Source organism: Barbus barbus, assembly GCF_936440315.1.
Source record: "Barbus barbus genome assembly, chromosome: 19".
NCBI classification, from domain to species: domain Eukaryota; kingdom Metazoa; phylum Chordata; class Actinopteri; order Cypriniformes; family Cyprinidae; genus Barbus; species Barbus barbus.
Window position 1 is genome coordinate 21713698 of NC_136747.1, and position 27294 is coordinate 21740991.

The 27294-nt window shown below is 36.3% G+C and overlaps 2 protein-coding genes across 3 annotated transcripts; both read left to right on the top strand.

Annotated features, from left to right (window-relative positions):
- Positions 1-54: 54 nt before the first annotated feature.
- On the top strand, positions 55-9416 carry u2af2b (U2 small nuclear RNA auxiliary factor 2b). Of its 2 annotated transcripts, XM_079440977.1 has the most exons (13): positions 57-541; positions 1197-1217; positions 1485-1617; positions 1981-2016; positions 3168-3274; positions 3726-3877; positions 4340-4456; positions 4541-4679; positions 4941-5020; positions 5778-5900; positions 5997-6083; positions 6780-7031; positions 7219-9416. In XM_079440977.1, exons 1-13 carry the CDS (start codon positions 493-495, stop codon positions 7351-7353), a joined length of 1431 nt encoding a protein of 476 aa, XP_079297103.1. In that variant the 5' UTR covers positions 57-492; the 3' UTR covers positions 7354-9416. The 2 variants fall into 2 exon arrangements, with proteins under 2 accessions (XP_079297104.1, XP_079297103.1); XM_079440978.1 differs by lacking the exon at positions 1197-1217 and having other exon boundaries at positions 55-541.
- Positions 9417-9949: 533 nt separating this feature from the next.
- cnot3b (CCR4-NOT transcription complex, subunit 3b) lies at positions 9950-26892 on the top strand. The gene is made up of 18 exons (XM_079440997.1): positions 9950-10093; positions 12994-13057; positions 13262-13329; positions 15583-15657; positions 15947-16036; positions 16278-16406; positions 17284-17379; positions 17856-18075; positions 18185-18312; positions 20281-20334; positions 20419-21271; positions 21976-22081; positions 22834-22975; positions 24327-24423; positions 24514-24712; positions 25474-25606; positions 25823-25948; positions 26546-26892. The coding sequence occupies exons 2-18, from the start codon at positions 13033-13035 to the stop codon at positions 26642-26644; spliced, it is 2640 nt and encodes an 879-aa protein (XP_079297123.1). The 5' UTR covers positions 9950-10093; positions 12994-13032; the 3' UTR covers positions 26645-26892.
- Positions 26893-27294: the final 402 nt, after the last annotated feature.

Sequence of the window (27294 nt, forward strand, 5' to 3'; positions counted from 1 at the left end):
GAAAATCGTTTCCCTCCAGGCCTATAGGGGACGCACGGCGTCAAAGCTCTCGCTGAGAGTGAGTGTTGTGCGGTGAAGAAACGGTCAACGCATCCGCCAACGCGGAGTGAGCGGTTAGCTTTTTTAGCCGAGACGGACTAGACTTCAGCAGACTCAATAATGATAAATAATAGCATTTGACTATCAAGGAATATATATAACGAGCAAATAATTTAATTTAAGCGATTTAATCATCTATTTTGCCGGCGCGAACCTATTAGTTTCCTACACCGTTTGGAGTTAGCATTAGCAGCTAACAACCATCTGAAGCAAAGCGTTTATTTCCATCTGCGCGAAATTTACGTGTCTCGGAAAACTTTATATGCTGGTGTTACATTTTAATACATCTATATTTGTATAGCCCGTCCCTTGAAATTGCGTGTGACTGAGAAAGCTATTTATAAGCGAAAGACCGTGTTAACTGAAGTTTTTGCTTAAGATCAAAACACCAGGATGTCTGATTTCGATGAATTTGAGCGACAGCTTTCTGAAAACAAACAAGGTGAGTATAAATGTTCATTATTGACTGCTCCGAACAGTAATCGCTTGCATAACATCGTAATAACTAAACATGATGTTTGTTGTCAGTATAAATAGTCACATATTGATGCTTTCACGGTAATGAAACTCATTCAGCGCTTTAAGTATAGTGTTGTCTTATGATCAACCTATAAAGAAAAGAGATCTAAAAAGCTGTAAATATGTATAAACATTTGAGAGTTGCTAATTGTTGATATTTACTGACTGGATACTTATTTAAATTATGCATATTTGTTTGGATGTAAAGGTGTCAACAACAGCTCAATGTGCTTATTTTAGTCTTACATTGTTATAATGTTTTGTAGTCACAATCGAATTTTTAAAAACATACATTTACAACAAGTGCTGAGAGGGTTTTAAATGTGAAACTTCAGCTCACGTGACTTTTTATGATAACTGTTTTAGAAATTACGTCATTTAAAGCTGTGACTTTTTGTCTTACATGATCAGCTTGTAACTTTAGTTTTGTTATCAGATCGCCTGTCATTAGTGACACATTTTGTATTCTGTTTCTAGGACTTATAAGACGTTTGCAATAACTTGCATTTATTATGTTGTTTAAATGTCCTATATCAATTAAAATGACGACTTATACTCTCTCATTCTCTTCCGCACAGGTGACAGTCTAAACGGTCATGGTGGGTATCCCAGAATGATGTGCAGAAAAGCATGCACAACCTATATTACTGCTTTCCATCTAATCTTCCTTTTTTCCTCCAGATACTCACTGTGAAAACTGAAAAGCTGCATATTGTCTCTCTACTTTCTTTAATTCTGCGGCTGGATTGTGCTGCTTCTTCTTTTTCCTTTTTCTTTCCTTACTCCTTTTTGCTTCAGGAACCTGCAGCTTTGTCTCATGTTTTTGCATGCTCATGTTTTGCATGTTTGTCTTCATTCTGTCTCAGAGCGGGACAAAGAGAACCGTCACCGGCGACGCAGCCCATCACGCAGCCGCAGTCGAGAGAGGAAAAGGAGAAGCAGAGAGAGGAGAAGTAGAGAACGCCGCAGTGACAGCAAGGACCGTCGCCACAGACGCAGGTTAGAGTAGTTGTCATGTTTTATAAGGCTCATCAATAAGGATGGTCCAGCACAGAGTGAGAACTTTAGACCTGTTGATGTAATTACATATTTAAACACCTGATTTTTTTGCAAGTTATTGAAGCCTTGCCAGCAGAATAAAATCTTTTCGTTCTGCCCTGTTGTAATAGATGCTGTTATTACAATGAGTCACTTGATGCCCAGAATGTAAAACTGAAGTAGTGCACAGTAATCACGAATAAAACAAGTTACCCAGTTAAATCATTAATCCGGCTCTTAAACCTGATCCAGTTGTTTATGTACGTGGTTTAAGCTACTGCAAAGTAGCTACATGTCAAACCCTGTTCTTAAATGTCATTTCAGTGATCATACTCAGAACCATCCCCAAGACAATGTCAGGTAATACTGCAGATGGGCTGACCCTGTTTTGCTGTTTTTTTTTTTTTTTTTTAACATCTTACAAATTCAAGTGTTGTGACTTTTTGAAGGCATTTGTCAGATGAATTACTACTCTAATTTCTGCGTAAAAGGAATGGTTCACCCAAAAATTAAGATTTACTAAAAAAAAAAGTTCCTCAGGACATAAAGGACAAGATGTAGATGGGTTTGTTTCATCATCAAAACAGATTTTAATACGGTGTTACAGGATTACTTGCTCACCAGTGAATGGGTGCCGTCAGAATGTGAGTCCAAACAGCTGATTAAAAATATCACAATAATTCACACAACTCCAGTCCATCAATTAACGTCCTGTGAAGTGAAAAGCATTGCTTCAGGCTAAAATATGAGTCCTCTATTCATAATATTGCTTTCTCCAGTGAAATTTATTTCTTATCTGAATTAGGAGAGAAATATGCACAGATCAAGCACTGTTTATAAACAAAAACAGTCCAAAACAAATATATTGGTGGACTTTGATTTGAGGGGACAACAGGGGATGGTCTTTTCACTGGAGGAAGCATTATTATGGACTATATTTTGGCTAGACATGACAGTATAAAGTTAAAACTCTTAATAATGGATTTGTTTCTTACAAACATTCAGCTTTTTGCTTCAAAAAATGATATTGGTTGAACGGAGTCAAACAGCTGATACAAACCTCACAATAATCCACAAGTAAACCCTTGTAAATTATTGTGACGTTTTTATCAGCTGTTTGGACTCGCATATTGACGGCACCCATTCACTGCAAAGGATCCATTGGTGAGCAAGTGGTGCAATGGTAAAAAATCTGTTCCAATGAAGACGCAAACTCATCTACAATTTTAATCTGTGAATTGTTCTTTTAAAAGCCTTCTCTGTGTGTGGTGGTATTATGTTAGGTAAAATCTTTTTAATTGTAATATTTGTATGTTATTATGCATTTTTTTTATTTTGGGTTTTTGATTTCTCTACTTTTCACTAGGATTGTAAGGCATAATATAAAATATAATCAAATTAGTTCTGTCAGAGAAAAATTTATCCTCCTCATATTCTGGAACATTTAATATCAGTTGGATACAAATGAATTAACTTCATTTTCTTTTTCTCTCTGCCTTTCTATAAATCAGCCGTTCTCCTCACCGGGAGAAAAAGAAGATAAAAATTAAGAAGTACTGGGATGTACCGCCTCCTGGCTTTGAGCATATTACACCCATGCAGTACAAGGCAATGCAAGGTGAGGGACATGACATAAAACACTACCCTGTGTCCACTCATTCTATTCACTCAGTAGAGGTGTGTGTGTGTGTGTGATACCGGTTGCAGCGATGCACAGAAATATGAAGAGAGCTTTTTTTGCTCTATAAATGGCTGTTAAAAAAATGACCTTTTTATTTCTTAGTAGGATTTTTAAGTCGCTTTCCATCATTTCTATAATCATGCTATATATTATCAACTTAACATTTTTAAGACTATTGGAGTTTTTTTTTTTTTTACTTATGGTCACCCACACCCATCACAAAGTATGATTTATTCTGTTCCTTGCTTTCTGTGTTTATTGTATATATTTATTTACTTATTTTGGTTCAAATTTTTATTTTTTTACAAACATCATCTGATAATAACAATATAATTTAATCATTCATGTTCTGTTGTTAATGGAGTTATTTTCTCTGTCTCTCCCTCAGCTGCTGGTCAGATCCCCGCTACGGCTTTACTGCCCACCATGACGCCAGACGGCCTGGCAGTAACGCCGACCCCGGTACCCGTGGTGGGCAGTCAGATGACTCGCCAGGCTCGCAGACTTTACGTTGGCAACATCCCATTTGGCATCACAGAGGTGTTAAATGAACACTGTTCACATAATAGAATTACTCTGCAGCGCTTTGGAGAACAGATCTACATAGAGAACACTGGCACGATTGGATGTATTATGCAGAAGCATATTAAATTGTGCATTCTCATTTCCTCTATTTTTACATTTAGATTGCACTTGTCATTATTCATTGCTCACTTAAATTTAATCTTTAAAAACATTAATAATGTAATAACACGTTAAATGTACTGTTTAGAAAATCTTATTTAATCTAACCTAAAGTGGTTTTCAGTGGGTTTTTTTCTTTAGACAAACTATAAATGTTAAACACTTTAATATCCCATTTTGATAAGTTATTGTTTACAACAGGAAATTAAAGATCTGTATGTTCATATCGGTGCATCCCTTTTAACACTATTAATGCCTTGCATTATGTAACAAACTCCAAACTTTTTCCATAGCTCACTTTTAATTCTTCTTTTTCAGGAATCTATGATGGACTTCTTCAATGCCCAGATGAGACTTGGTGGTCTGACTCAGGCACCAGGAAACCCTATCCTCGCCGTCCAGATAAACCAGGACAAGAACTTTGCTTTCCTTGAGGTGAGAGATGCCTATATTCACTGACAGAGGTTTATATTGCTAATAAATAGGTAAGCTGTGTTCCTTACAATTTTCCTCCTTCAGTTCCGATCGGTGGATGAGACCACACAGGCCATGGCATTTGATGGCATCATCTTCCAGGCGCAGAGTTTAAAGATTCGCCGGCCACATGATTATCAACCATTACCTGGTATGAGCGAGAACCCCAGCGTATATGTCCCGGGTACGCAGACTTTACATTTCCCTCTTTACTCTTGAGATCACAGCAGACATGACAATTTCCTTTGAATACAAATAGCTTCAGCATACATTTGTATTACATTTGAATTAACTTTATTTAAACTTGACCCCAAGAAAATGAGCCTGTTACCAGGCTGTTATTTCTCTTCTCTTCAGTTCAGCCCTCTCAATTTGGTCTTTCAGTGTATTATTTTCTTCTGCCAGTCAATTGTCTGTTAATTGCTGTTCTCTATCTGCTCCACAGGTGTGGTGTCCACTGTTGTACCAGACTCTATTCACAAGCTTTTCATTGGTGGTTTGCCAAACTATCTCAATGACGACCAGGTTGGTTACAAATGGTTTCTAGTAGAAAGTCTATATAACACACACATTGTATCGGAGCATATTTTAGCAAATTTTATTAAGTCTTTTGAGATAAAAAGCCTAATATACCTTGAAACACACATAGCTACTTTTTATTGTAAAGAAAGGAAGAAAATAAAAAACATTTATTAATTTTTAACCATGGGAACCGAGGCCCATTAGGGGGCTTTAGGAAACTTTCAAGGGGACCTCAAGATGCTTTAAAATAAGCTAAACAGCTTAGGGATCAGGCAATTTCTTATTTGAATTCACCTCCTCAATAACTGTATTTTTCTTTGGAGAACCAAGATTCCCATGGTTTTAGAAAACCTGGATATGAAAAGTAGCCCATTTTTAATAATGTTATTTCTAGACCTGTAAATGGTCATGGTAATTAATAAAATATTAAAATGCCATGGGCAGTAATTATAAGTAACAATAAATTGAGGTAAATTTTGCCCAGATTGTGCTTGTCTTGGCTATGTGTAGCGCTTCATTCTCTTCAGTCCCACATGAGAAATGAGCAGCAATGGTTAATTTTTAAAAAAGTACCTAATTATTTGTGTGGCACAGGTTGTTTTGTGACAAGGTGATGCATGCATATTTGACACAAGCAAACACACAACAGAAAATGGTAATGGAAAAGCTGAAATGTTTTAACAACTTTTTTTTTCTATTGCTTTTTCCTGCTTATGTCAGGTGTGATATAGCAATTTGAATGTATTTCTTTTGTTCTCAGGTTAAAGAGTTGTTAACTTCTTTTGGACCTCTCAAAGCCTTTAATTTGGTTAAGGACACCGCTACCGGCCTCTCAAAGGGCTACGCTTTCTGTGAATATGTGGATGTTAACATCAATGATCAGGTGAGTTGGCATGGTTAGATTTTCCACAGTATCCATGGATTTTAACATCTTTTGGCCTACTATAACAAAGTTAAACTCTTAATATTTTTTTTCCAGGCTATTGCAGGACTGAATGGTATGCAGTTAGCAGATAAGAAGCTGCTGGTTCAGAGGGCAAGTGTAGGAGCCAAGAATGCGACAATGGTGAGAATGGAGCTCAACTTCAAATATTTTGTATATTGTTTTAAAACGCATTCGAAATAGACCCTTTTTAATTTCTTAATACACTACTGCTGTGGTCAGTAAAAATTTTTTTGAAAGTCTCTTGTTTGCTCACTAAGACAACATATTTGATTAAAAATAGTAAAAAAAAAGAAAGTGAAATATTACAATTTCAAATAACTTTTCTATTTTAATATAATTGTGAAATGTCATTTTTCTGTAATGTAAAGCTGAATTTCAGCTGTCATTACTCTTCAGTGTCAAATTATCTTTCAGAAATCATTAATATGCTGATTTGCTGCACAAGAAACATTTATTATGAATGTTGAAAACTAATGTGCTGCTTAATATTAATATAAAACTGTTTTTTTTTTTTCAGAATTCTTCAAATAAGTTTAAAAAACTTTTATTTTAAGTATTTCTAACCATGTAAATGTCTTTTACTATCACTTCTGAACAGTTTAATGCATCTTTTCTGAATCAAGTTTTAATTTCCTCCTTTAAAAAAAATTACTGACCCAAAACCTTTGAACGGTAGTGTATATGTTCCTGGTCTCAACTGTGCATGTTGTTCCAAGTCTTTAATCAAAGTGTAGGCAGCACTTCCTAGGAAAAACCTTGAGTGAACTCATTATTTTAAATGAGAATTCTTTTCTTCCTTTCACTAACCCTTTGTAGACAAGTATAAACGAGACTCCAGTGACGTTGCAAGTGCCGGGGATGATGACGAACACCATGGTGCAGATGGGAGGTATTCCCACAGAGGTCCTGTGCCTGATGAACATGGTGGCTCCAGAGGAGCTCCTGGACGATGAGGAGTACGAGGAGATAGTGGAGGATGTCAAGGACGAGTGCTCCAAATACGGCCAGGTCAAAAGCATAGAGATTCCCCGGCCTGTCGATGGCCTTGAGGTCCCTGGAACCGGCAAGGTAAGCTTTACCAAACCAGCTCAAGTGATGGATATGGGCCATGGACTTGGTCAAACTCATCGGTTCTTGAGTCCTTACGTAGGAGCTGATTAAAGCACTTTGACTTTGAACCCTCCAGCAATGAACATCTGGTAGGCTGCTACACAAACATACACAATCCATCTCACGATCTGTTTTATTTTTCCAGATCTTTGTGGAGTTCACATCTGTTTTCGACTCCCAGAAAGCCATGCAGGCCTTAACGGGGAGAAAGTTCGCCAACAGGGTGGTGGTGACCAAGTACTGCGATCCAGATGCTTATCACCGCCGAGAATTCTGGTAGAGGAAGAGAGCAAGAAAAATAGAATGGAGGAGTAGCAGCTTTGCGATAACTCATAAAAAGAGAGAGAAATTGAGGCAGACAAAAGGGGGAACATTTTTTGTACTCTTTAAAAAGCTAAAAGGTGAATGTTCTTTAGTTTTTTTTTTGTTTTTTTGGCTGAGATTTGTGAGGAATTATGGGAGGGCTTTTTCTTTTCTTTGTATTTTAAAAACATTAGCGGGAGATATTCTGTTATACTGATTATACTTATTCTGTTAAATAAAATTACTATTTTTTAATTGCGTACTGAAACAAATGATGTAAAATCGTGGCCATCAGAGAAGACGAAAGAACTATTGATACCCAAACAATTCAAATGAAAACATCACATTTCGGTATCTTACCTTGATTTTATCTTTTTATTTCTCATTTGAATATCCCACTTTGACAGACCTTTCTCGGAAGTCATTCGTCTTCTCTGTTGGCCAACTTACCACGTCTCCCTCCTATTTTGTAGCTTTTTGCAGTTCATATCTCCAGGTATTAGACTGTCTCAGTTTTTGTCTGGTTTTGTTCTTAAACATGGTCTCTTCCATACATATCACCAACCCGTTAGAAGGTGATGGCATTTGTCGAGTGTGGCACCTTTTCTGTATGTGTGATGTTTTTTTCCCCCTCAGTATAATAGGCCACTTTTGATAATAAAACTCTTGGAAGTATGCTCAATTGTGAATCTGGTTGTCATTGATTTGCGGGACGCTGCATGCTACTCTGTTAAGAAGCAATATGTAACATTTTTGTACTTTATTTTTGGCCGGTCACATGACTACTTTTTAAAGCAAAGCAACATTTTCTTCATTTTGGGTCTAAGTATAAATATCTATTCCTTCTGCACGTCATGTTTGGAGTATTTGGAGTTTTATGCTGCTTATTGCTTCTTACATAGTACATTATTATCAGACTTGTATATTTGCTGATTTACTAAAATAGAACCATTTATTTAATTAATGCTAATACCTGAAATCAGTAAATTGAAATAATCCACTCATGTACCACAAGTGTCTATAATCATTGACAGATTTTCGAATTTTTCTCATTTAAGGACTGTTTAGTGTTACCTTTTCCAAAGCCACTGAAGTTAATTTGCTTGTGGAGGTCGTGATTGCTTCATCATAGTCTTTTAGCTTGTTATAGGACATCAGATTGAACTGGGATGTATTGAGATGCCGTGGAGGGACTGTGGTAGTTGTGTTGAACCGCTTTTATGAAGACTTTTGTGAATCTGAACCAAAGTTAATCACTTCTTTCTCCCTCTCTTTCTCTATGTAAAGTTGAAGGGTTTATCACTGCCGTGCAGCAACATGCTGCAAACACTTTTTACTAGTGTGTTCCCGATTGAAGCCGGTTTTTATGTTGTGCATTTAATTGTACTCTAATCATGTTTGTTGTGGTTTCAACATCAAGGAGTGTTAACAAGCGTGTTTGGTAGAAACCTGAGTAGGCAAATTGTGTTTTTATGTCAGCTTGGACAGTTATGTTCATAGTGTGTTGATATGCCTGTTTCTGTCTCAATCTCTCTGTTCATTGAATAAGTTTGGTAATGTGTTGATTATCTTATGCAAACAGTAGTAAAATGCTTCTACAATCAACAGTCTTTTAATGGAATAGTTTTTTTCTTAATCTTATTTGATCATCATAAAAGCAGAGCATAAATCATCAGCAAGTGAAAGTATGTTTTAATATTTTTGAATTAGCTTAGTATTTTATATCTAAGTTTTAATAATTGTTCGTTTTACTTTAACATAGCTTGATTTTTTTTGTCGTTTTAATACATTAACTTGTTTCAAATGTGCATTTATCATTTTTGTTGGTTTTTCATCAAGCATTTACGTTTTGCTTTAACAATAACAATTTGAAAGATTTGAAATTCAGGATAATTTTGCATGTCAGAGGAACCTGGTGTGTTACTAATTAATAACAGTAAAGAGTTAAAGGTAAATATGTTTGGAATTTATGTTTAGAATGATCTTTTGGAGTAAATGTTTTTGCATTCATTAAAGCACATCTGATGTACTATGGAGTTTACATTTTATTCACTTTTGTGGACTTCAATTCATAGTAGATGTGTAACAGTCACGACTGATACTTTTGAATAACCGAGCAGCACCTATAAATGTTGGTCTAAATGATGAAGGCTAATGTCTAGAAATTATTTCACAGGTTTTTCCAGTCTTATGAGCTGTTATGTTACTAAATCCCATCCGTTTTCCAAGCAAGCTGGACTGCACTGATGGTGAGCAGCATCTTAGATTCTAAGACTTCCTGAAACAGTGCTTTGAAACTACGCTTTCATTTGTTAGAAGCTTAATACACTCTTACAGGCTCGTAGAGTACTTACTAGGCCATATAGTAAGTCGGAAAATTTCAAGACATCCCGGTACACCTTTAACCTCTCCATATACACCAACCATCACTCGCTATGCACGGAAGCTGTCAAGCACTGCGAGAGTAAATCGACAGCTCCTCTTATCCAATGAGAGAAAAGAACTGATGGCTGGTAGCCAATGGGGTTTTAGTGGGCGGGGCCGCACGCCTCCAGTGCACCAGCGGAGGAGGTGTTCCTGGCGGCCATTTTTGATGCGAGAAGTGATTGTTTGGCGAATAGAAATAATAGGAAATAAAAATATAGCGTTAAAAGTTGGGGAATTGTGGTGGAACTGAAGGGGTTATTAAAAGGAAGAGTGAAACTCAGGAAAATCAGGTAAAACATCCTCGCAGCGTGGGAGCGTCACTCCAATTACGTGCTGCTTTTTTTTCTTTTCCTTTCCAATTTGTATCCCAGCCAAAAAAAAAAAAAAAAGAAGCTCGAGCCGGTCGCGTTCACTACAGGCTCGCGAGCTGCTTGCTGGAACGGAGCTTTCTAACTCCTCTGAAGTGTTAATATTATCGCATCAGTGTCTCAGCACGTAGAAAAAGTAGAGTGCATGCAAATTAAGTTGGGTAAGAAGATATAAAAGAAGCCACATGCATGGAAATGCAGTGGCAGTCTCTGGTTTCATATTCCTGCAATATTATTTAGTAAAATCCAGCTTGCTCTAAATGAGATGTTATCACCACCAGGACTGTGAGATCTGTGTTTTTAGGTTTACTTTAAACAGTGTTTGCACGCGCTACATTGTTGCGAGAACTCAATGGATGCGCGCGACTGTGTGACAGAGGATTTTGATTGACATGCAGCTGTCATCCAGACTGTTTATATAATTATCAGGACTGTGGTGAATGAATAGCAATTTTTGATGCCTCGTTAGCGTTCAGCTCCAGTCACATATGCACTAACTAGTCATTATGGAAGTGCATGGAGGCATGAAATCACGTCTTTCCTCATTGTGGTAAATGAGGCTGATGCGTCTTGCGCAGTGTAGTTAGAAATTAGTTTGATAAAATAGTTGGATATAAATCTGAATGCATCGTTTTTCTGCTGTTGTCATCATTTAATTTGACATTTGTTGTGTCATTGTTGTCTAATTTGTCTTATGCCTTTTAAACGTGTTTGCATTGCATGTTTTCACTGACCAGGAGCAGGTTCAGTCAAAAGGCAGTTATGTTGGTATTTTGTCAGCAACCAAATTTATTTCTGTATGCACTGTAGCTTGACTTAGCTTTGACAGTGCAGTGCCGGAGAAATGTGTCTGTGATAGTCCTTTAAAAGGACCTAAGGGGCTATTTAATCATTTATAAATGCAGGCTTCAAAGTGTTATTCTTGCTGTCATGCGCCTTTGCATCAAAAACTTGTTTATTTACGGAAGAAACATAGGTGACAACCTTCATATAAAGGTCTTCAAATCTCTGCATCATAACTGATTTTCAGTTTAAAGGAATCTTTCCCCCAAAAATGAAAATTTGCTGAAAATGTACTCACACTCAGCCCAATTTTTTTTTTAAATCGGAACACATTTGGTATGACAGTATGACACTATTACAGTGAAAAATGTGTTTGAAATAAACAAATTCATCATTAAGATGCTTTAACTTTAAACGGTTGCTTCTGGCTAAAATAGTGCGTATTGTATCTATAATATTGCTTTCTCCAGTGAAAATGTCATCTTGTCTGAATCAGGAGGAAAAATATGCACAGATCAAGCACTGTTTATAAGCAAAAACAGTTCTGAACAAATATGTTGGTGGATTTTGATGTGAGAGGACAACAGGGCATGGTCTTTTTCTAATGGAACGGCTTTAAAGTTCAAATACTTTAATGATAAATTTGTTTCTTACAAGCATGCAGCCTTTCACTTCAAAATAAACTTCATTGATGGAATAGTCATGTGGACTATCATGATGCTGTTATCAGCTGTTTGGACTCTCATTCTGACGGCACCCATTCACTGCAAAGGATCCATTGATGGGCAAGTGATACAATGCAAAATTTCTTCAAATCTTTCCTGATAAGGAAACAAACTCCTCTACATCTTGGGTAGCCTGAGGCCGAGTAAATTTTCAGCGAAGGATAATTTTTGGGTGAGCTACTATTTTAACAAGCAAGTCTTGTATACTTGCTGCTTGTATTGAGCAACACTCTTGAGCTTTCTGAATCTAATAAACATGGACAACATGTCTGCATCAATGCAAGTCTGTGCTATGTGGGATGTGCAAAGGATAGATTAATACATTCGCTAAATTTAGACTGAGATAACACATCTTTAAGTTTCACACTGGCATGCTTGTTTAAGCATGCAAGTATACATTTGACTAGACATCCCTGTCTGCACATGATTGTTATCTGATGCTAAGAAATATGATTTATTACTATATTTACTTGAAATAAATGCAATTCAATGAGAGATATGGTATAGGCCTATTTTTGTAAAATTGTGCACAACTCTCCTGGATAATAAGGGTTGGTTTCATGTAGATAACCAGAACTGGAAAATTGCGTTTGCATTGGTGGTATTTTCCAGAACATTAGTAACGTGTAGCAGATTTGCATAGAATGCTTTTTATATTATCTTATTCCAGTTTAATGTGCAGAAACAACTCTGTAATTGTCACGGAAGTCATCTGGAGGTGGACAGTATTTTATCTCAACCAATGTCATGGATTTTATTTTTCTGCACAGTTATTTGCAGAGACCTTTAATGCTTTTATTTCATGTATTTATTTGTACTATTATGATTATTTTTTCTATTATAATGATCTAATCTAAAACACTGCCACCAAATGGCAGATAAAAAACAAATTTGGGTTACTTTGCATGTGTGAATAAGTATAAGCCTTCATTGAAGCTTATTGACAAATTAAGTGCGCCATGTGGTCCAGTTTTACAGCTAGTCCCAGAATTACCAAGTAAAAAGAGTGTTTTTATATTCACAAAATACCTCTCTAGCCATCCCTACAGCATTCACAAGAGCTCATTTGTATGTTTGTAATGATATCACTGTGTCATTATAATAATTCCGCTAATAGTTCAGGGGGAAAAACATGTAATTATAAAATAGACCATCAGTCTGAGAGGCATGTGTTCTTTTTTTTTTGTACATATTGCATTGAAGCACATTATAATGACAGTCTTGTTTCTTACAAATCCAGTCATTTGTAAGGGACTCATTTAATTTCATATTAAGCACAACAACGGTGCTCATTTTCTCTTCTATCATTTTCAGTAGACGAAGGCATGAAGAAAACATCATAGTCAAGAAGTCATGGCTGATAAAAGAAAACTCCAAGGTATGATAAGAGGGGCATTTTTTCTGGGCCATATCTGTTTAATGGATGATATCTCAATGCAGCTTAGTTTGAGGGAAATGTTACATGAGTATCTTAAATTATTTAGCGTTATCTGCTGTATCAAAGCACGTGTGTGTCTCTGAGAATATGGCCTGGCCTCACCTCATCCCATCATGTACCTAAGGTTTGCTTCTCTCTCCTCAGGTGAAATAGACAGATGTTTGAAAAAAGTTGCAGAAGGGGTAGAGCAGTTTGAGGACATTTGGAAAAAGGTAAGGACTTTGTGTAAAGCTCATTATATCATGTTAATTATAATTATGTTTAATAAATTTTTTTAGGACTAGTGCTTTACAATGTCATGTCAAATTCAAAAGAAAAAATGGTGAATAATGAGAGCATGATCATTATCACAAAAATATTAAGCAGCACAACTGATTTCAACATTGATAACAATTGGTAAATGTTTTTCTTGAGCACTAAATCAGCATATCAGAATGATTTCTGAAGGATCATGTGACAATGAATACTGAAGTAATGGCTGCTGAAAATTCAGCTTTTAAAATAGAAAACCGTTATTTTAAGTTTTAGTAATATTTTACAATAGTACTGTTTTTACTCTGTCAAATATATGCAGCCTTGGTGAGCATAAGAGATTTCCTTTGAAAACGTTTTGAAAAAAATTTGACCAGTAGTGTGAAATTGTAGAATAGCAAATATACAGTAATAATGCTATGCTTGGATTAAAAAGGACTCCATGTGGTCACCTTTTAACGTTTGCAGAGTGTGACAAAGCAAACAGCTAGTATTTGCACACTAATACACACCCACAACAACAACCCTGCTCAGCAGTTACATTAAGCCACAACACAAAAGTGTGAGTCCCTCTCCCATGATGAGCAAATGTAGTCAATGAAGACAATATAAGAAATTTTTGAATGTGAATGTCTTTTTATTGTACATTTTTTCATTTATATTTGATCTGCTGCTCAGGGATGTGATTGTATGTATCTTTTTCTTGAGGTTAAATGTGGGCAGTAGTTCACAGCTCTGTGTGTGTTCAGAGACACATGCACCGGGACCTCTGGGGTGTATTCCAGAAAGCAGGTTATGTGACATACCCAGGTAAGTTTGAGGATAAGCGAGCGGATAACCTCAGCTTTCGGTTCCAAAATCGGAGGTTACTTTCGGGGTATGTAAGTAACCATAGTAACTTGCTTTCTGAAGATAACCTGCTGGTTATGTTCCAGGGTTAGTTCACTTCAGTGCACGCGTGACATACTGACCAGCCTTCAGTGGGCCTGACAGATAGCGCACAACATTATATAATATTAGATTATATAATAATATATATATATATATATATATAAGCGCTAATATAAGTAATAATAAGGTAATATGTTATTCTAATATGGTTATTTTATTTATTTTATTGGCATATATAACAGTTTTTTGTATAAATTATAAAACACTATGACAAGGTAATGTTTAATTTATTATATTATATATACTTATTACATTTTATATTATCATCTCACACATGGATTGGCATTTTCTATAATGTATTTCTATAATAAAAATACATATCTGATATGACTTAATATATAATTAGCATCAAACAAAAAATAAAAGTCATATTCTCAAGGATTAAAGGTTAAACGGGGAAATAAATGATTACACAACCATCAATTAGGTGGCGATATGCACTAAGCATGTAAACGACCATTGAACAAAAAAAGAAAGAAACAGCATGGTGCACTTTTTCTTAGCGTCCGTTTCCATAGTGACTCGTCGATTCGTCGCTCTGTTGAGAATGTCTTGAGTCTTAACCAGGAACATACTCTGTGTTGAATTAACTTACTCCCGGACGCGTTTTTGGAACCACATACCTCGAGTAAGCAAGGTTTGGGGTTTTAATCAACCCAAAGTTCAGGGTTTAGCTGAAGGTAAGTTAACTGTGCTTTCTGGAATACACCCCTGGTGTGATTTTCAAAAACAAACAAAAAAAAAACTGAAGAATTGTTGTCTCTTCACTTCATGGAGCATGAGCAGAATTTTTTTTTGTTTATTAGGTTGTTTATTAAATATAGTAAAAACAGTAATATTGTAAAATAACTGTTATCTGTTTTAATAAATATTAAAATGTAATTTAATACCTGTGATGGCAAAGCTGAATTTTCAGCAGCCATTATTCCAGTCTTGATGATATGCTGATATGGTGCTTAAGAAACATTTCTTATCAATGTTGAAAACAGTTGTGCTGCTTAATATTTTTGTGTGAGCAGCAAGTTCAAAAGAACAGCACTGATTTGAAATAGAAATAACAATAGAAAAGCCTTTCCTCTCACGCATCAATTTAATGCATCCATGCGGAGTAAAATTATTTTATTTAAAAAAAATCTTACTGACTTCAGACTTGATCAGTAGTTCTGAGCGTTGGTATACTTAAAAAAAAAATAAAAATGGATAAATAACATTTTATATATGTGAACATGTTTCCCATGAATTATGTGATCTTTTTTTTTCAGCTCCATAATGCAGCCAACGCCAACCAAAAAGAGAAATATGAATCTGACCTCAAGAAAGAGATAAAAAAACTACAGGTGAGAATTTTGTGTTGATCACAAACTGAATGCATTGTAGGCTGTAGGTGAACCAACTTTTTCTTTTATTTATAAGACTTTGGCCCTTTCACTGTTCAAGGTGTGTTTTTCTTTATTGGTAGCTATGAGGACAAGCGCTACCCATGCCGAGGGTCATGTATGCGCGTGTCCACTGTGCTTGGCGGCACAGGATGAGTTGGGCATGCTTGATTTCAGGCGTCCAGCTCAATTTTCTTTCATTCTTTGTTTCTACATGCTCTTTCTGTTTCTCTCTGCATTGGTTCTGCAGCGTCTTCGTGACCAGATTAAGACATGGGTCGCCTCCAATGAGATCAAAGACAAAAGACAGCTAGTAGAGAATCGCAAACTCATTGAGACGGTGAGTAGATGTCTGTTTTAATCTTACAAAAACACCTCATACTAATAAATAATGCCAGATTTAATATGCTTTAAATAACTTTAATAATTTTTAGATGAAGTACACTAGTAATGTTTTCAGTGAGGTGGGACCTTTGAGATGTAAACATTTTGGGGGGATATATGCATAGGTCGTTGTAAGATTAAGATAATGTAATCCAGAAATAAATAATAAATCTGTATGATGCAATTTTCCCCCACAGCAAATGGAGCGGTTTAAGATTGTGGAGCGGGAGACCAAAACAAAAGCATACTCTAAAGAAGGACTCGGCCTTGCTCAGAAAGTCGATCCTGCACAGAAAGAGAAAGAAGAGGTCGGCCAGTGGCTAACGGTAAGAACGCAAGCATGAAGCTCTCTGGTTAAAGTCAGTGTGACTTGTTCCAAATCCATTTGACTTCCGTAATGGGGAAAAGTAGGATCTGCCTCAATTTTTACCCATTTAGTTTTTCTTTGGACTCATGTGCACTGATAAATCATTTGCAATATGACAAGAAATGTGCATTAAGAAAGCAAATATGATTTGTTCTGATTTCTTGTTGACTTGACCCAAATTCCTGTCTTTCTAGGAAGGAGTTGTGTCTTGATTCAATATGATAAAACATTAGGCTCATTTTAGGTGCCAATTGCCTTGTTTTTAAAGTAGATGATAGTAGGCGGCTGCTGTCAGGGGAGGAGTGAAAAAAGAGCAGCTGAACTCCCACTTCTTATAGTGGTCCAGGAATCCAAGCAAAGGAAATTTCATGATAACATTCTTTGTTGCCAGTGAAGTGGATGCGTTTGACATTGCTTTTAGATTAAGATTAATATGATGAATAAGCAATCCAGTGTATCTATTATTTAATTATGAGACAATCTCCGTCTTTTCATTTCTAGTTTAATAAGGCATTATTACAGCAATATGTTAAAAGTAAGTTCTGAACTATAACACTTAATTTTGATGAAACTAGCTTGAACTTGAATCCGTTGTGAGATCTGCGTGGGGGAAATCAGCCTCGAGCTAAATTCCAAATTGCATGGATTTCTGTTGAAATTACTCTGTTTTGCCCCTGAAAATTTGTCAGCCAGTGGTAAATGTGGGCGCACCAAGTCCTTTTCCATCATTCTTTTAGTTCGCACAGTTTTTTTGGTGAAAGACATGCTCATCTTAACTGCTGCTCTAATCATTTTCTGATGTCATCTACTTCTGCTTTGTTCCTTGGTTCTTCTAGAACACGATAGACACGTTAAACATGCAAGTGGACCAGTTTGAGAGCGAGGTTGAATCGCTTTCTGTGCAGACCAAGAAGAAGAAAGGAGACAAAGAGGTCAGTTACATTTACTCCACCATTCTTTGTTCTCATCTTTTTCATCTTTTACGATGCAACTGTTTGATGTGGGATAGTGTAGCCTAATAGTTAAAGATCTGGGTTGGAAACCCAAAGTTCAAACCAAGCATTTGGTCATTCATGAATGAGTCCTTTTGTTCTCTTAAACAAGGCGCTTATTGGGTGATTGGCCCCTTATAAAAGTATTAGATAAGTGACAAATTACTTAAAGTCATTTAAAAAAAGTAATAGTAGGAATTGCAAAAAAAAAAAAACTCTGATGGTATCAGTATAACTGATGGTAATACTGTGGTACTGAATGACTTTCATAATCATATACCATAGTATTTACCATGTACTGTGGTGTTTACCACAGAAAATTATGGGATTACCATGGTGCATATCCCAAAAAAAAGTTTAACATTGTTATCGTGGTAGGTCATTAGTAAGATATTTTTCTCATGCTGTGCCCTCAGAAGCAGGATCGGATCGAGGAACTGAAACGAATGATCGAGAGGCACCGGTATCACATCACCATGCTGGAAACCATTCTTAGAATGCTGGACAATGACTCTGTACAGGTGGATGCCGTCCGCAAGATTAAAGATGACGTCGAGTACTACCTTGATTCCTCTCAGGATCCTGACTTTGAGGAGAATGAGTTTCTCTATGATGACCTTGATTTAGAGGAAATACGTAAGTATTTAGTGCACATATCAGAATTCTGGTGCGTTTTGTTCTTAATCATAACACTTTTTTTTTTCCCCTGTATTTAAAAAAAATAAAAATAGTTTTTTTTTTGTAGCCCAGCCACTAGTTGCCACATCTCCACAAGGTCACACAGAGGATGAGATCTTCCAGCACTCCAGTTCCACACCGACCTCCACAACGTCGTCATCTCCCATACCTCCCTCTCCAGCTACTTGCACTATGGTGAGCATCTCCTCCTCAGCAACAGACCTAAAGTTTAATCGGCATTATCAGAGCTTGGGATATCATATCAGTCATCAGTTAAATCATTTAATTTAGTTTGTTAAATGTAATTTTTAGCAAATATAAAAATTTATATCAAATTTTCATGCGGAACGTTGTAATGTTGTGATGCCTAAATTAACTCATTGCATTTAAAAATTTTGATAATTTTTTTTTATTATTAATTTCAATTATATTTTTTAAATTATTAGTTATTGGTTAGTTAATCTTTAAAGGGGTGGTTGACTGTTTTTTTTTCTAGGCTTGATTGTGTTTATGGGTTGCAGTCAAACATGTGTTCATGCTTAGTTTTTTTAAAAAGCACATTATTGTCACATAATTTACCTTTATTCTACACCGCTCTGTCCCTTCTCTGATAAACGCCCCGATTATTTCCTGGTTTTATGAAGCCCCTCCCTCAGTAATAAGTGATGGGCTCTGATTGGTTAGCTGGTCCAGTGAGTTGTGATTTGCTAAACCGCCCCTTCTCTGCGTCTAAACGTCCCGCCCCTCACCTCAGTGCCATGTGTCCGGTTGTATTGTAAACAATGGCGTCACCTATATTGCTTATCAATTTGGGCCCAAATGAGACTCCGAGGATATGAGTGAAGAGGATCGCGCAGAACCTGTGCAAGCACTGCTCTTAATGGTATGTTTTTTTTGTTTGTTGTTGGTTCATACTTTTAGATGTACTGTTATTTGTAAGTGCTACTGCTTCTGTTAGCTTTTAATATATGGTTTTATCCTAATTAAAGCCTTAATACAGCACAGCAACCGCACGCACGTCCATGTATAACGCTTCTCATTGCTATGTGAAATGAAGTGTATAATTGGAACAGTTTGTTGGAGATGATCTGAATGAGAGAGAGAGATGATACTATGATGATAATATATAGATGATACTATGCTTTGGCAATATATTGTAGCAATTATCATGCCAGTAAAGCTTGAATTGAATTGTGAGAGAGATTCAGAGTGTGTGAAGGGCAGGGCGACGAGGAACTGTATTAAGAACCACTGCTTTAGAACATTGATTTTTAAAACTTGTGAATCCATTAGAATCATTAGAAGACAAAATCCCGATTCATAGATGAATAGATTTTTACGTGCAACCCTAGTTTTCTCTTCCTCTTCTCTAATATGGCGCAGCATGGCCTCGCCTCCTTCGTTGCTTCTTGTAACTCATAAGTAACTCGTTGTAGTCCCTTACCAGTCATTTTTGTAGGCATTAAACTGACAGAATTTTAAAAGACGATATCTTTGTTTGCATTGTTTATGCTCAAACAGCAACATTACACACTAACTAACGTTAAAAAAGGGAAATTGCAATCAACCACCCCTTTAAAAACTAATAATTTAATAAGGCTAACTTAATTTTTTCCTTAACTTATTTTTATTTTAAAAATTAAATTGATTTGTATAATTAATTTTTTTTTTTAAATAACAAAAAAAATAATTAATTTCTAAGCTAATTTATTAAGTGTCAATTTGCTAATTGTATTTTTTTTTCCCTTAGTGTGTTTATTTATTTTTAGCAGTTGTCTGCCATATGTAAATATTTATTGACCTATCGATGTGTTTTTTTTTTCAGAGCAATATAACTGACTTTTCAAACCTACTTACCAGCAAGCTAATTTGTCCAATAGAAATTTATGAAAAGTTATGAAAATGTATCCTGAATCTCACCATATTTCCTGAAAATAAGGCACATTAGATAAATGGGACCCTGATTTGTTCATGGACGGTGACATAAACTAAAAATACGCTAAAACAAATACAAAAAACTTCTAAATCACTTTTTAGATTAATTCTTTTCAGTGTGAATGCTGTAGATGTGGATGGTTGTGGATATGGTTTATTAAAATGCAATTCAGTAATTAGTTTTGATTTGCTTTTATTTTTCATGTTCTCTTCATTTCTGCTTATGAGAATTCGGAAGATGATAAGAAAAGAGGTCGTTCAACAGACAGTGAAATCAGCCAGGTGAGAAAAGAAACCTCATGTCACTTATATTATAATCCTTTTGAACTGACACCGAGCTCAAAAAATCCTGTCGTTTTGTCGCAGTCACCTATCAAGAATGGAAATCCATCTTCATCTCTATCCTCCTCTTCGTCATTGTCATCCTCATCCTCGGGATCATCTTCAAACTCTTTGATCTCCATAGCGACTGTTGCCAGCAGCATAAGCTTGGCATCAGGGAGCAGCAGCCTCAGCAACATGGGTGGCCCCCTCCAGAACTCTGGTAGCTATAGTTCAGCAACCCAGCAACAAACACAGCAATCCCAACAGCAGCACCAGCCCAAAAACTCAGTCTCTTCTCTCCCCAACGTCAACTCAGCTTCCTCTATCAACAGTACCTTACTCCCAACATCCACCTCTCCGCCCAACACCAGCACACTGGGCCCTCTGACACCCAGCTTGCAGAGCCAACCTCCATTGGGAATGGGCCTTTCCTCCAGTTTGGGCCTTGGGAAGGGGACATCTGTTACTAGTGGCACAAACCAGATGCCCAGTCTGGTTCTTTCAGGGATGCCGGCATCCTTGAACAGCATGACTGGGTTTTTGAGCGGATCCACCCCGGCACCTTATGCACAAGCGGCTGCCGCAGGTTGCGTGGGCAGCGGGCTGTCAGCGTCGATCGGAACGAATATTAGCAGTACAAACTCCAGTGGAGTCGTAACCTCAGGCTCCACAAGCCTCTTAGGCTCAGCGCCTAGTGTTCTGGGTCTTGGGTCCACACATTCCGCTGTGGAGCCTCTACCTTTGGTGGCTCCCAGCTCTGTGGGAGGCGCACTGACCTCAGGGAGCAGCGTGGGAGTTATCGGAAGCCACGGAGGAACCTCTGGGACAGGAAATGCAGCGGGAAGCGCTGTGCTACCACGGCCACCTAGTGGGCCGAAACAAAACGGAGGTACAAGTGAGTGCAGAATAGCTGTCTAATCAGGAAAAATTTAATAAACAGGGTTTCTGCAGGTCTTAAAAAAATATTAATTTTCCCTTACACAAATTAAGGGTTTAAAAAAAAGGTCTTAAATGTGAGCAGAAAGTCTAAAATTCCTAAAGGCATGCCATTGAATGTTGCATGCATAGCAAAAAATGAATTTCTTGCTCAGTATTTTTTTGTCTCGTTTTCCAGTACAAGTATCTCAACATCCTTAAATCAAGATACATTTACTTGAGGTTCAAAATGCAGTAAGAAGTATTATTTTCTGTAACCAAAATGGATTTTATATTTAAAACAAATACTGTATTTTCCAATGGGCTATGAAAAATGTTTAAACGGTCTTTAAAAGGTTCAGATGTTTTTCGTTTGAATTAAGCTTTTCTTAGTCTAATCAGGAACTCAATGCATTAAAAAAATAATGAAAATCTGTTTCTAATACAACTCAATATGTTTTTAAGTGTTTCTAATACAACTCAATATGTTCTCTAAATGTAATTGTCTATAGAGGACATGAGTTTTAATTTATTCCTTAAATTTTTTACATTTATTACATTTCTTATAAAAACCTGTAGAAACCCTAAATAAATTTGTTCTAAAACATTATAAGACACTGAAATTTTATTAAAAAAAAGTTCAACTTTGTTCACAATTTACTTAAATGTTCCTGCATCTTTCAGGTTATAGTGCCATGGTAGCAGACAGCACATCAGACTCCGCCCTCAACAGTGCCAGCCAATCACAGAATAGCCAATCCTCATCCTTAAATTCCTCAACAAATCAGCCGTGAGTATTGCTTGCTTACACCTTAGCAACTATAAAGCAACCTAACACTGTGAAAAGTTTTAAAAGACAATCAATAATATTTAGCACTAGTAATTTTGTTGATTAACTGCACTGCCACTACTGAATGAGAACCACGTTTGAACTGAATTGAGCTGGATAATGTATGGAAGCAAAATAATGACAATAGTTTTTGAAACACAAAGCATGCTGAATTCCACAAACCGAAAAAAAAAGGATGCATTGCAATTAACAGTGCTTGCATTTTAATGCATTGCATTTCCAGGACTTGCATTTTTAGGTCCTGAAATTTAACATAGTTGTTTATTTAAGATGTGAATATTTCAATTCTAAATATTTCACACACATTTTCATAATTAAAAATTTGATAAACCATATTCACCTTCCAGAATTCACTTCCAAAATATTCAGTCTGTTTAAAAATACGATTTATAATATTCGACAGGCAAATTTCGGTCATTTTATTTCACTTTCCAAATTCGCTGGCACAAATTCAGGGGTTAAAATTCGGCAGAAAATTCAGCGTTCAGTCGCAATCAACCACTGCCTTACAGTGGAAATTGAATTTGTTTCATAATTGAATTTCACAACATTTACACGTATTTTGCTATTAATTAATGTGAAGCTGCTTTGAAACAATCTATATTGTATAAAGTACTTTCCTGGGAAAAAACAAACATCTGAATTGCAAATTGATGTTATTCTAAATGTTCTTCTCCCTCTTGTCAAAACAGTATGGACAGTGGGTCCAGCCTTCTGGGGTCGATGACACTGCCGCCCAGCTCGCCCTCACCGTCATACAGTGAGAGTAAAGCAGGTGGTGGCAGCCTGCTGAACGGCCCGCACTCATACACACAGGCTGCCGACACCATCAAGGTCAGACACGCAATGTTTGTACATATGCACTCAGCACATTGTGTGTCATTACATCACACTACACCTGTTTGATGAGTGTGTGCGCATCTCAAGGCGAAGTCCACATTCCTGTTCCCTGATAGTGCCCTGCAAAGTGGATTTCATTGTGTGATTGGCCAGGAACAGGCAGAGAAATTAACACATTAATTATTGCACACCACCTTAATGCTATGTGACATTTAGATGAAATAAATGTGGCGAAAAAGCATCAGGAGGCCGGCTTGTTAGTTGTATAAAGACAAATATGCTGCCGTTCAAAAGTTTGGGGGTTTTGAAAGAAAGTAATACTTTTATTTAGTGAGGCTGCATGATATTGATCAAAAGTGACAGTAAAGAGAGAATTTTTTGAAATCAAATAAATGCTGTTCTTTTGGAGAAACAAAAAAATCATCATATTGAAAGAATTCTGACTAATCATGTGATTTTTTTTTTTTTTTCTTTTTTTTTTTTTTTTTATATATATATATATTTTTTTGATCAAAAGAATGCAGCCTTGGAGACATAAGAGTTCTTTCAAAGCATAAGAGAGTTCTTTCTAATAGTTCTTTCAAAAACAAAAATCTTACCAAACCTTTTTTAAACGCTATATCGCACATATTATAAATTAATGACATTAATAATTCATACTGAACAATGCATTCATCACACTTTAAATTTTGTAATAAATTAAACTAATTATTTTAAATTAAGTGTGTGTGTGTTTCTGTGAATTCTGGGGACTTTCCATAGACTTCTATTACTTTTACACTGACCAAACAATATTTTTTGTCCCCTGACCCAACCCTAAACCTACCCCTTACAGAAAACCTGTTTACATTGTTACACTTTCAGATAAACATCATTTACTATTTTTAATAATTTCCCCCACAATGTCAAAAATGTAATGTTTAAAAATAAATGTTACAAATTTTATTTAATGCAAAAATAAATGTTACAATTTATATATGTCAAATTGATCTGAAACTCTTTTGTCAGATGAAGTGAAATTCTATGCATATCCCCTGCTCAGTGTGCATAAGAACCATTGAACACTGCATTGGGTACTTTCAAATTGAATGCATGCAATCATGTCTTGGTTTTATTAGGCATTCTTATAAAATCCATTAAATGATCTGTATCAGTGTGTTATTCATTTTATGATTTGCCTCTGTTGTCACTATAAAGCTGCCTTGTTTCTATGCGTAATCATTTCTCGGAAGCGATTATGCATAGGATCTGTTCATCATTCCTAATTATTTGCCCATGGCACATAGTCAACTTTTAATTGAGCATCGTTTCAAAGTGTGTTCTTTTTTTCCCCCACACTCTCCAGCCTCAGGTGCCTCTGAGCTCTTTAAAGTTGATGGCAGAGAGGGTTGCCCAGGGCTCAGGGTTAGAAGGAGAGCTGTCTGCACTACATATCTCAAGTGGTAAGTATCAACAAGTACTCAATACTCTCAGCTTATCTTGCACTATTTTTTATGTTGTTTGGCTGCATTCATTCATTCCTCCTCCTCTAGAAATATTTCCCAGCTCCACGGCCCCTCAAGGCACTCCTGCAGCTCCTCAGTCTGCTCTTTCTGAGGTGAGCATCCCCCCATCATTGGGCGTGTGTCCACTGGGCCCCACCCCCCTCTCCAAAGAGCAACTCTACCAGCAAGCCATGCAGGAGTCCGCCTGGACGCACATGCCTCACCCGTCCGACTCGGAGAGGATCAGGTGAGCGCACACACAAACACATTTCCTAAGGGAGATTCCTGGAAACTTGCTTTACAATGTGACCATGTTTTGCATTAGTTTGTCATAATTTTTTAATCCATTTTATTCTAAAGTGTAATGCAATGTTATCTTTTGGGGCATTGCAAAATGAGTATTTGCATAGTTTTTCTTTTCCAAATGAAAAATATTTGGCACTTAGTAAGCCTTTAGTAATCAAAATTAAATAATTAAATCAATAATAATATTTAAATCTACCAGTTTATATGATAATATTGTATGGAAACATTATTGCACAAACATTTCATAATATCTGCTCTCATACAACAGACACTGGAGTGAATGAATTAAATAAAAATAAATAATTTATCAATTCATATAAAATTTGTTTCCACCTGTCACTTCAATGTGCATTTAATTTAACACATTTTATTAATTGGGTTTATCAAAGTGTGCTTATTGTTCCATTTACTTTATTTTATTTTTTGCATGTATTTATTTTAAAGGTATGCATTTATGTATTTAGGGGTACATCAAATGTAAAACATAAATGTATTTATTTATGTATTCAAATATAATAAATTAATTAAATGCATTTATTTTTGAATTACCAAATTCTGAATTATTTATTACTCCATATTAAATCCACACGAAAATAAATCTTATCCTGACCTATTTCAGATTATAAGACTCATTATCATGACTTGTTTTGAATGTATTCTCATCAATCTTTTTTAATTGTTTACTCTCTTTTGGACACACAGGCAGTACCTGATGAGGAACCCCTGCCCATCACTACCTTTTCACCACCAGGTGCCACCTTCTCACTCCGACACTGTGGAGTTCTACCAGAGACTGTCTACAGAGACCCTCTTCTTCATCTTTTACTACTTAGAGGTGTGTGTGTGTGTGCACTACTTAACGCCCCATTGGAGCCTCAGTAATTGGAAACAGGTTGTTTTGTCCTTCAGTAAGAACATATGGCTTGCATTTGATTGATAGATAGCGGTAATATTGATCTTGGAGTGTGATTTCAGGATTACGGTCAGATTACAGTATGTTTTTATTGGCGCATTTCTGGTGAATGACAAATTGTTTCTTTACACTCCCTAGGGTACAAAAGCGCAGTATCTAGCAGCCAAGGCCTTGAAAAAACAATCATGGAGGTTCCACACCAAGTACATGATGTGGTTCCAGAGGCACGAGGAGCCCAAGACCATCACTGACGAGTTTGAGCAAGTGAGTCACACTATAACAAGAGCTGCAGCTTGGAACTATATGGCCCATCATTTTTTGGCCAAGAAAATGTGCCTGGCCACAATATGTTGAGTGCGCCACTACAGTTTATTTTGTTTTTATGAAATACTTTTATTCACCAGGGATACATTTCATTAATGAAAAGTGACAGTAAAGGCTTTTGCATTGCTAAACTAAATGTTGGTCTTTTGAACTTTCTATTCATCAAAGAATTCTAAAAAATAGTGTATCACGGTTTCCACAAAAATAATAAGCAGTACAACTGTTTTCAATCTTGATATTTCTGAAGGATATATGACTGAATATTGGAATAATGGCTGCTTTAAATTACATTTTAAAATGTATAAAAATAGAAAATAATTGTTTTAAATTGCAATAATATTTCACAATATTACTATTATTTTTTTTACTGCATTTTTTATCAAATAAATGCAGCCTTGGTGGGCATAAGAGACTTTTCAAACCCATTAAAAAATTGAACTGATCCCTAACTTTTAAACAGTAGTGTATATGTCAGTAAAACTTAATAATTAGTAACTAAACTTTTCTGAATGATTCATTATTTCTGTCTATCTACAGGGGACATATATTTACTTTGACTATGAGAAATGGGGCCAGAGAAAAAAGGAAGGATTTACATTTGAGTACAGGTACCTTGAAGACCGGGACCTCCAGTGACGGATGGTCAACTAGAACGGAGGACTACTGTCTACATTCCAGACTGAGTCAACACACATGTACACTCTCTTTCATTCATCAGGGAGGAGACCCAGATGCACGTGCGGGGCTGTTTTATGTCTTGCTGGTGCGTAATGCATCTGGAGCCCCTCCCACTCTTTACAATTCTCACTGCCCACCAGCCGCTCCCTTTATGTCGCCCTCTCATTCAATCAGACAACCCCAGTAAATCACCCCTTTCTGAGAACTATATGGAGCATTTTTGCACCAAAAAAGAAGTTGAGTGTGGTCACATAAAACATTCACCGTCAGCAAGATTACAAATACAAATCAGTGTGGATTAATTAGCCTATAGTTCTGCTATAATATTGATATCTTAAAGCCCACTAATCCAAATTCTCTGTGCTACAGTTGTGTTATTCAGAAAATTATTTGTTTAAAGTAAACATAAGCAATTAAATTTTTATGCACAATTTTCTTGCATATAAAGCTGCTGGTTTCTCTTGTTAGCTCTAATTAAAGCACAGGTCTTAAAACAGATTAGCTTGCAAGTACATATTCCGAACTCTAATATTGATATTCATATTTGTGCCATCACTGTGGCACCAAATAATTACACCAGTTCAAGCACACTATTATACTGGAGACCA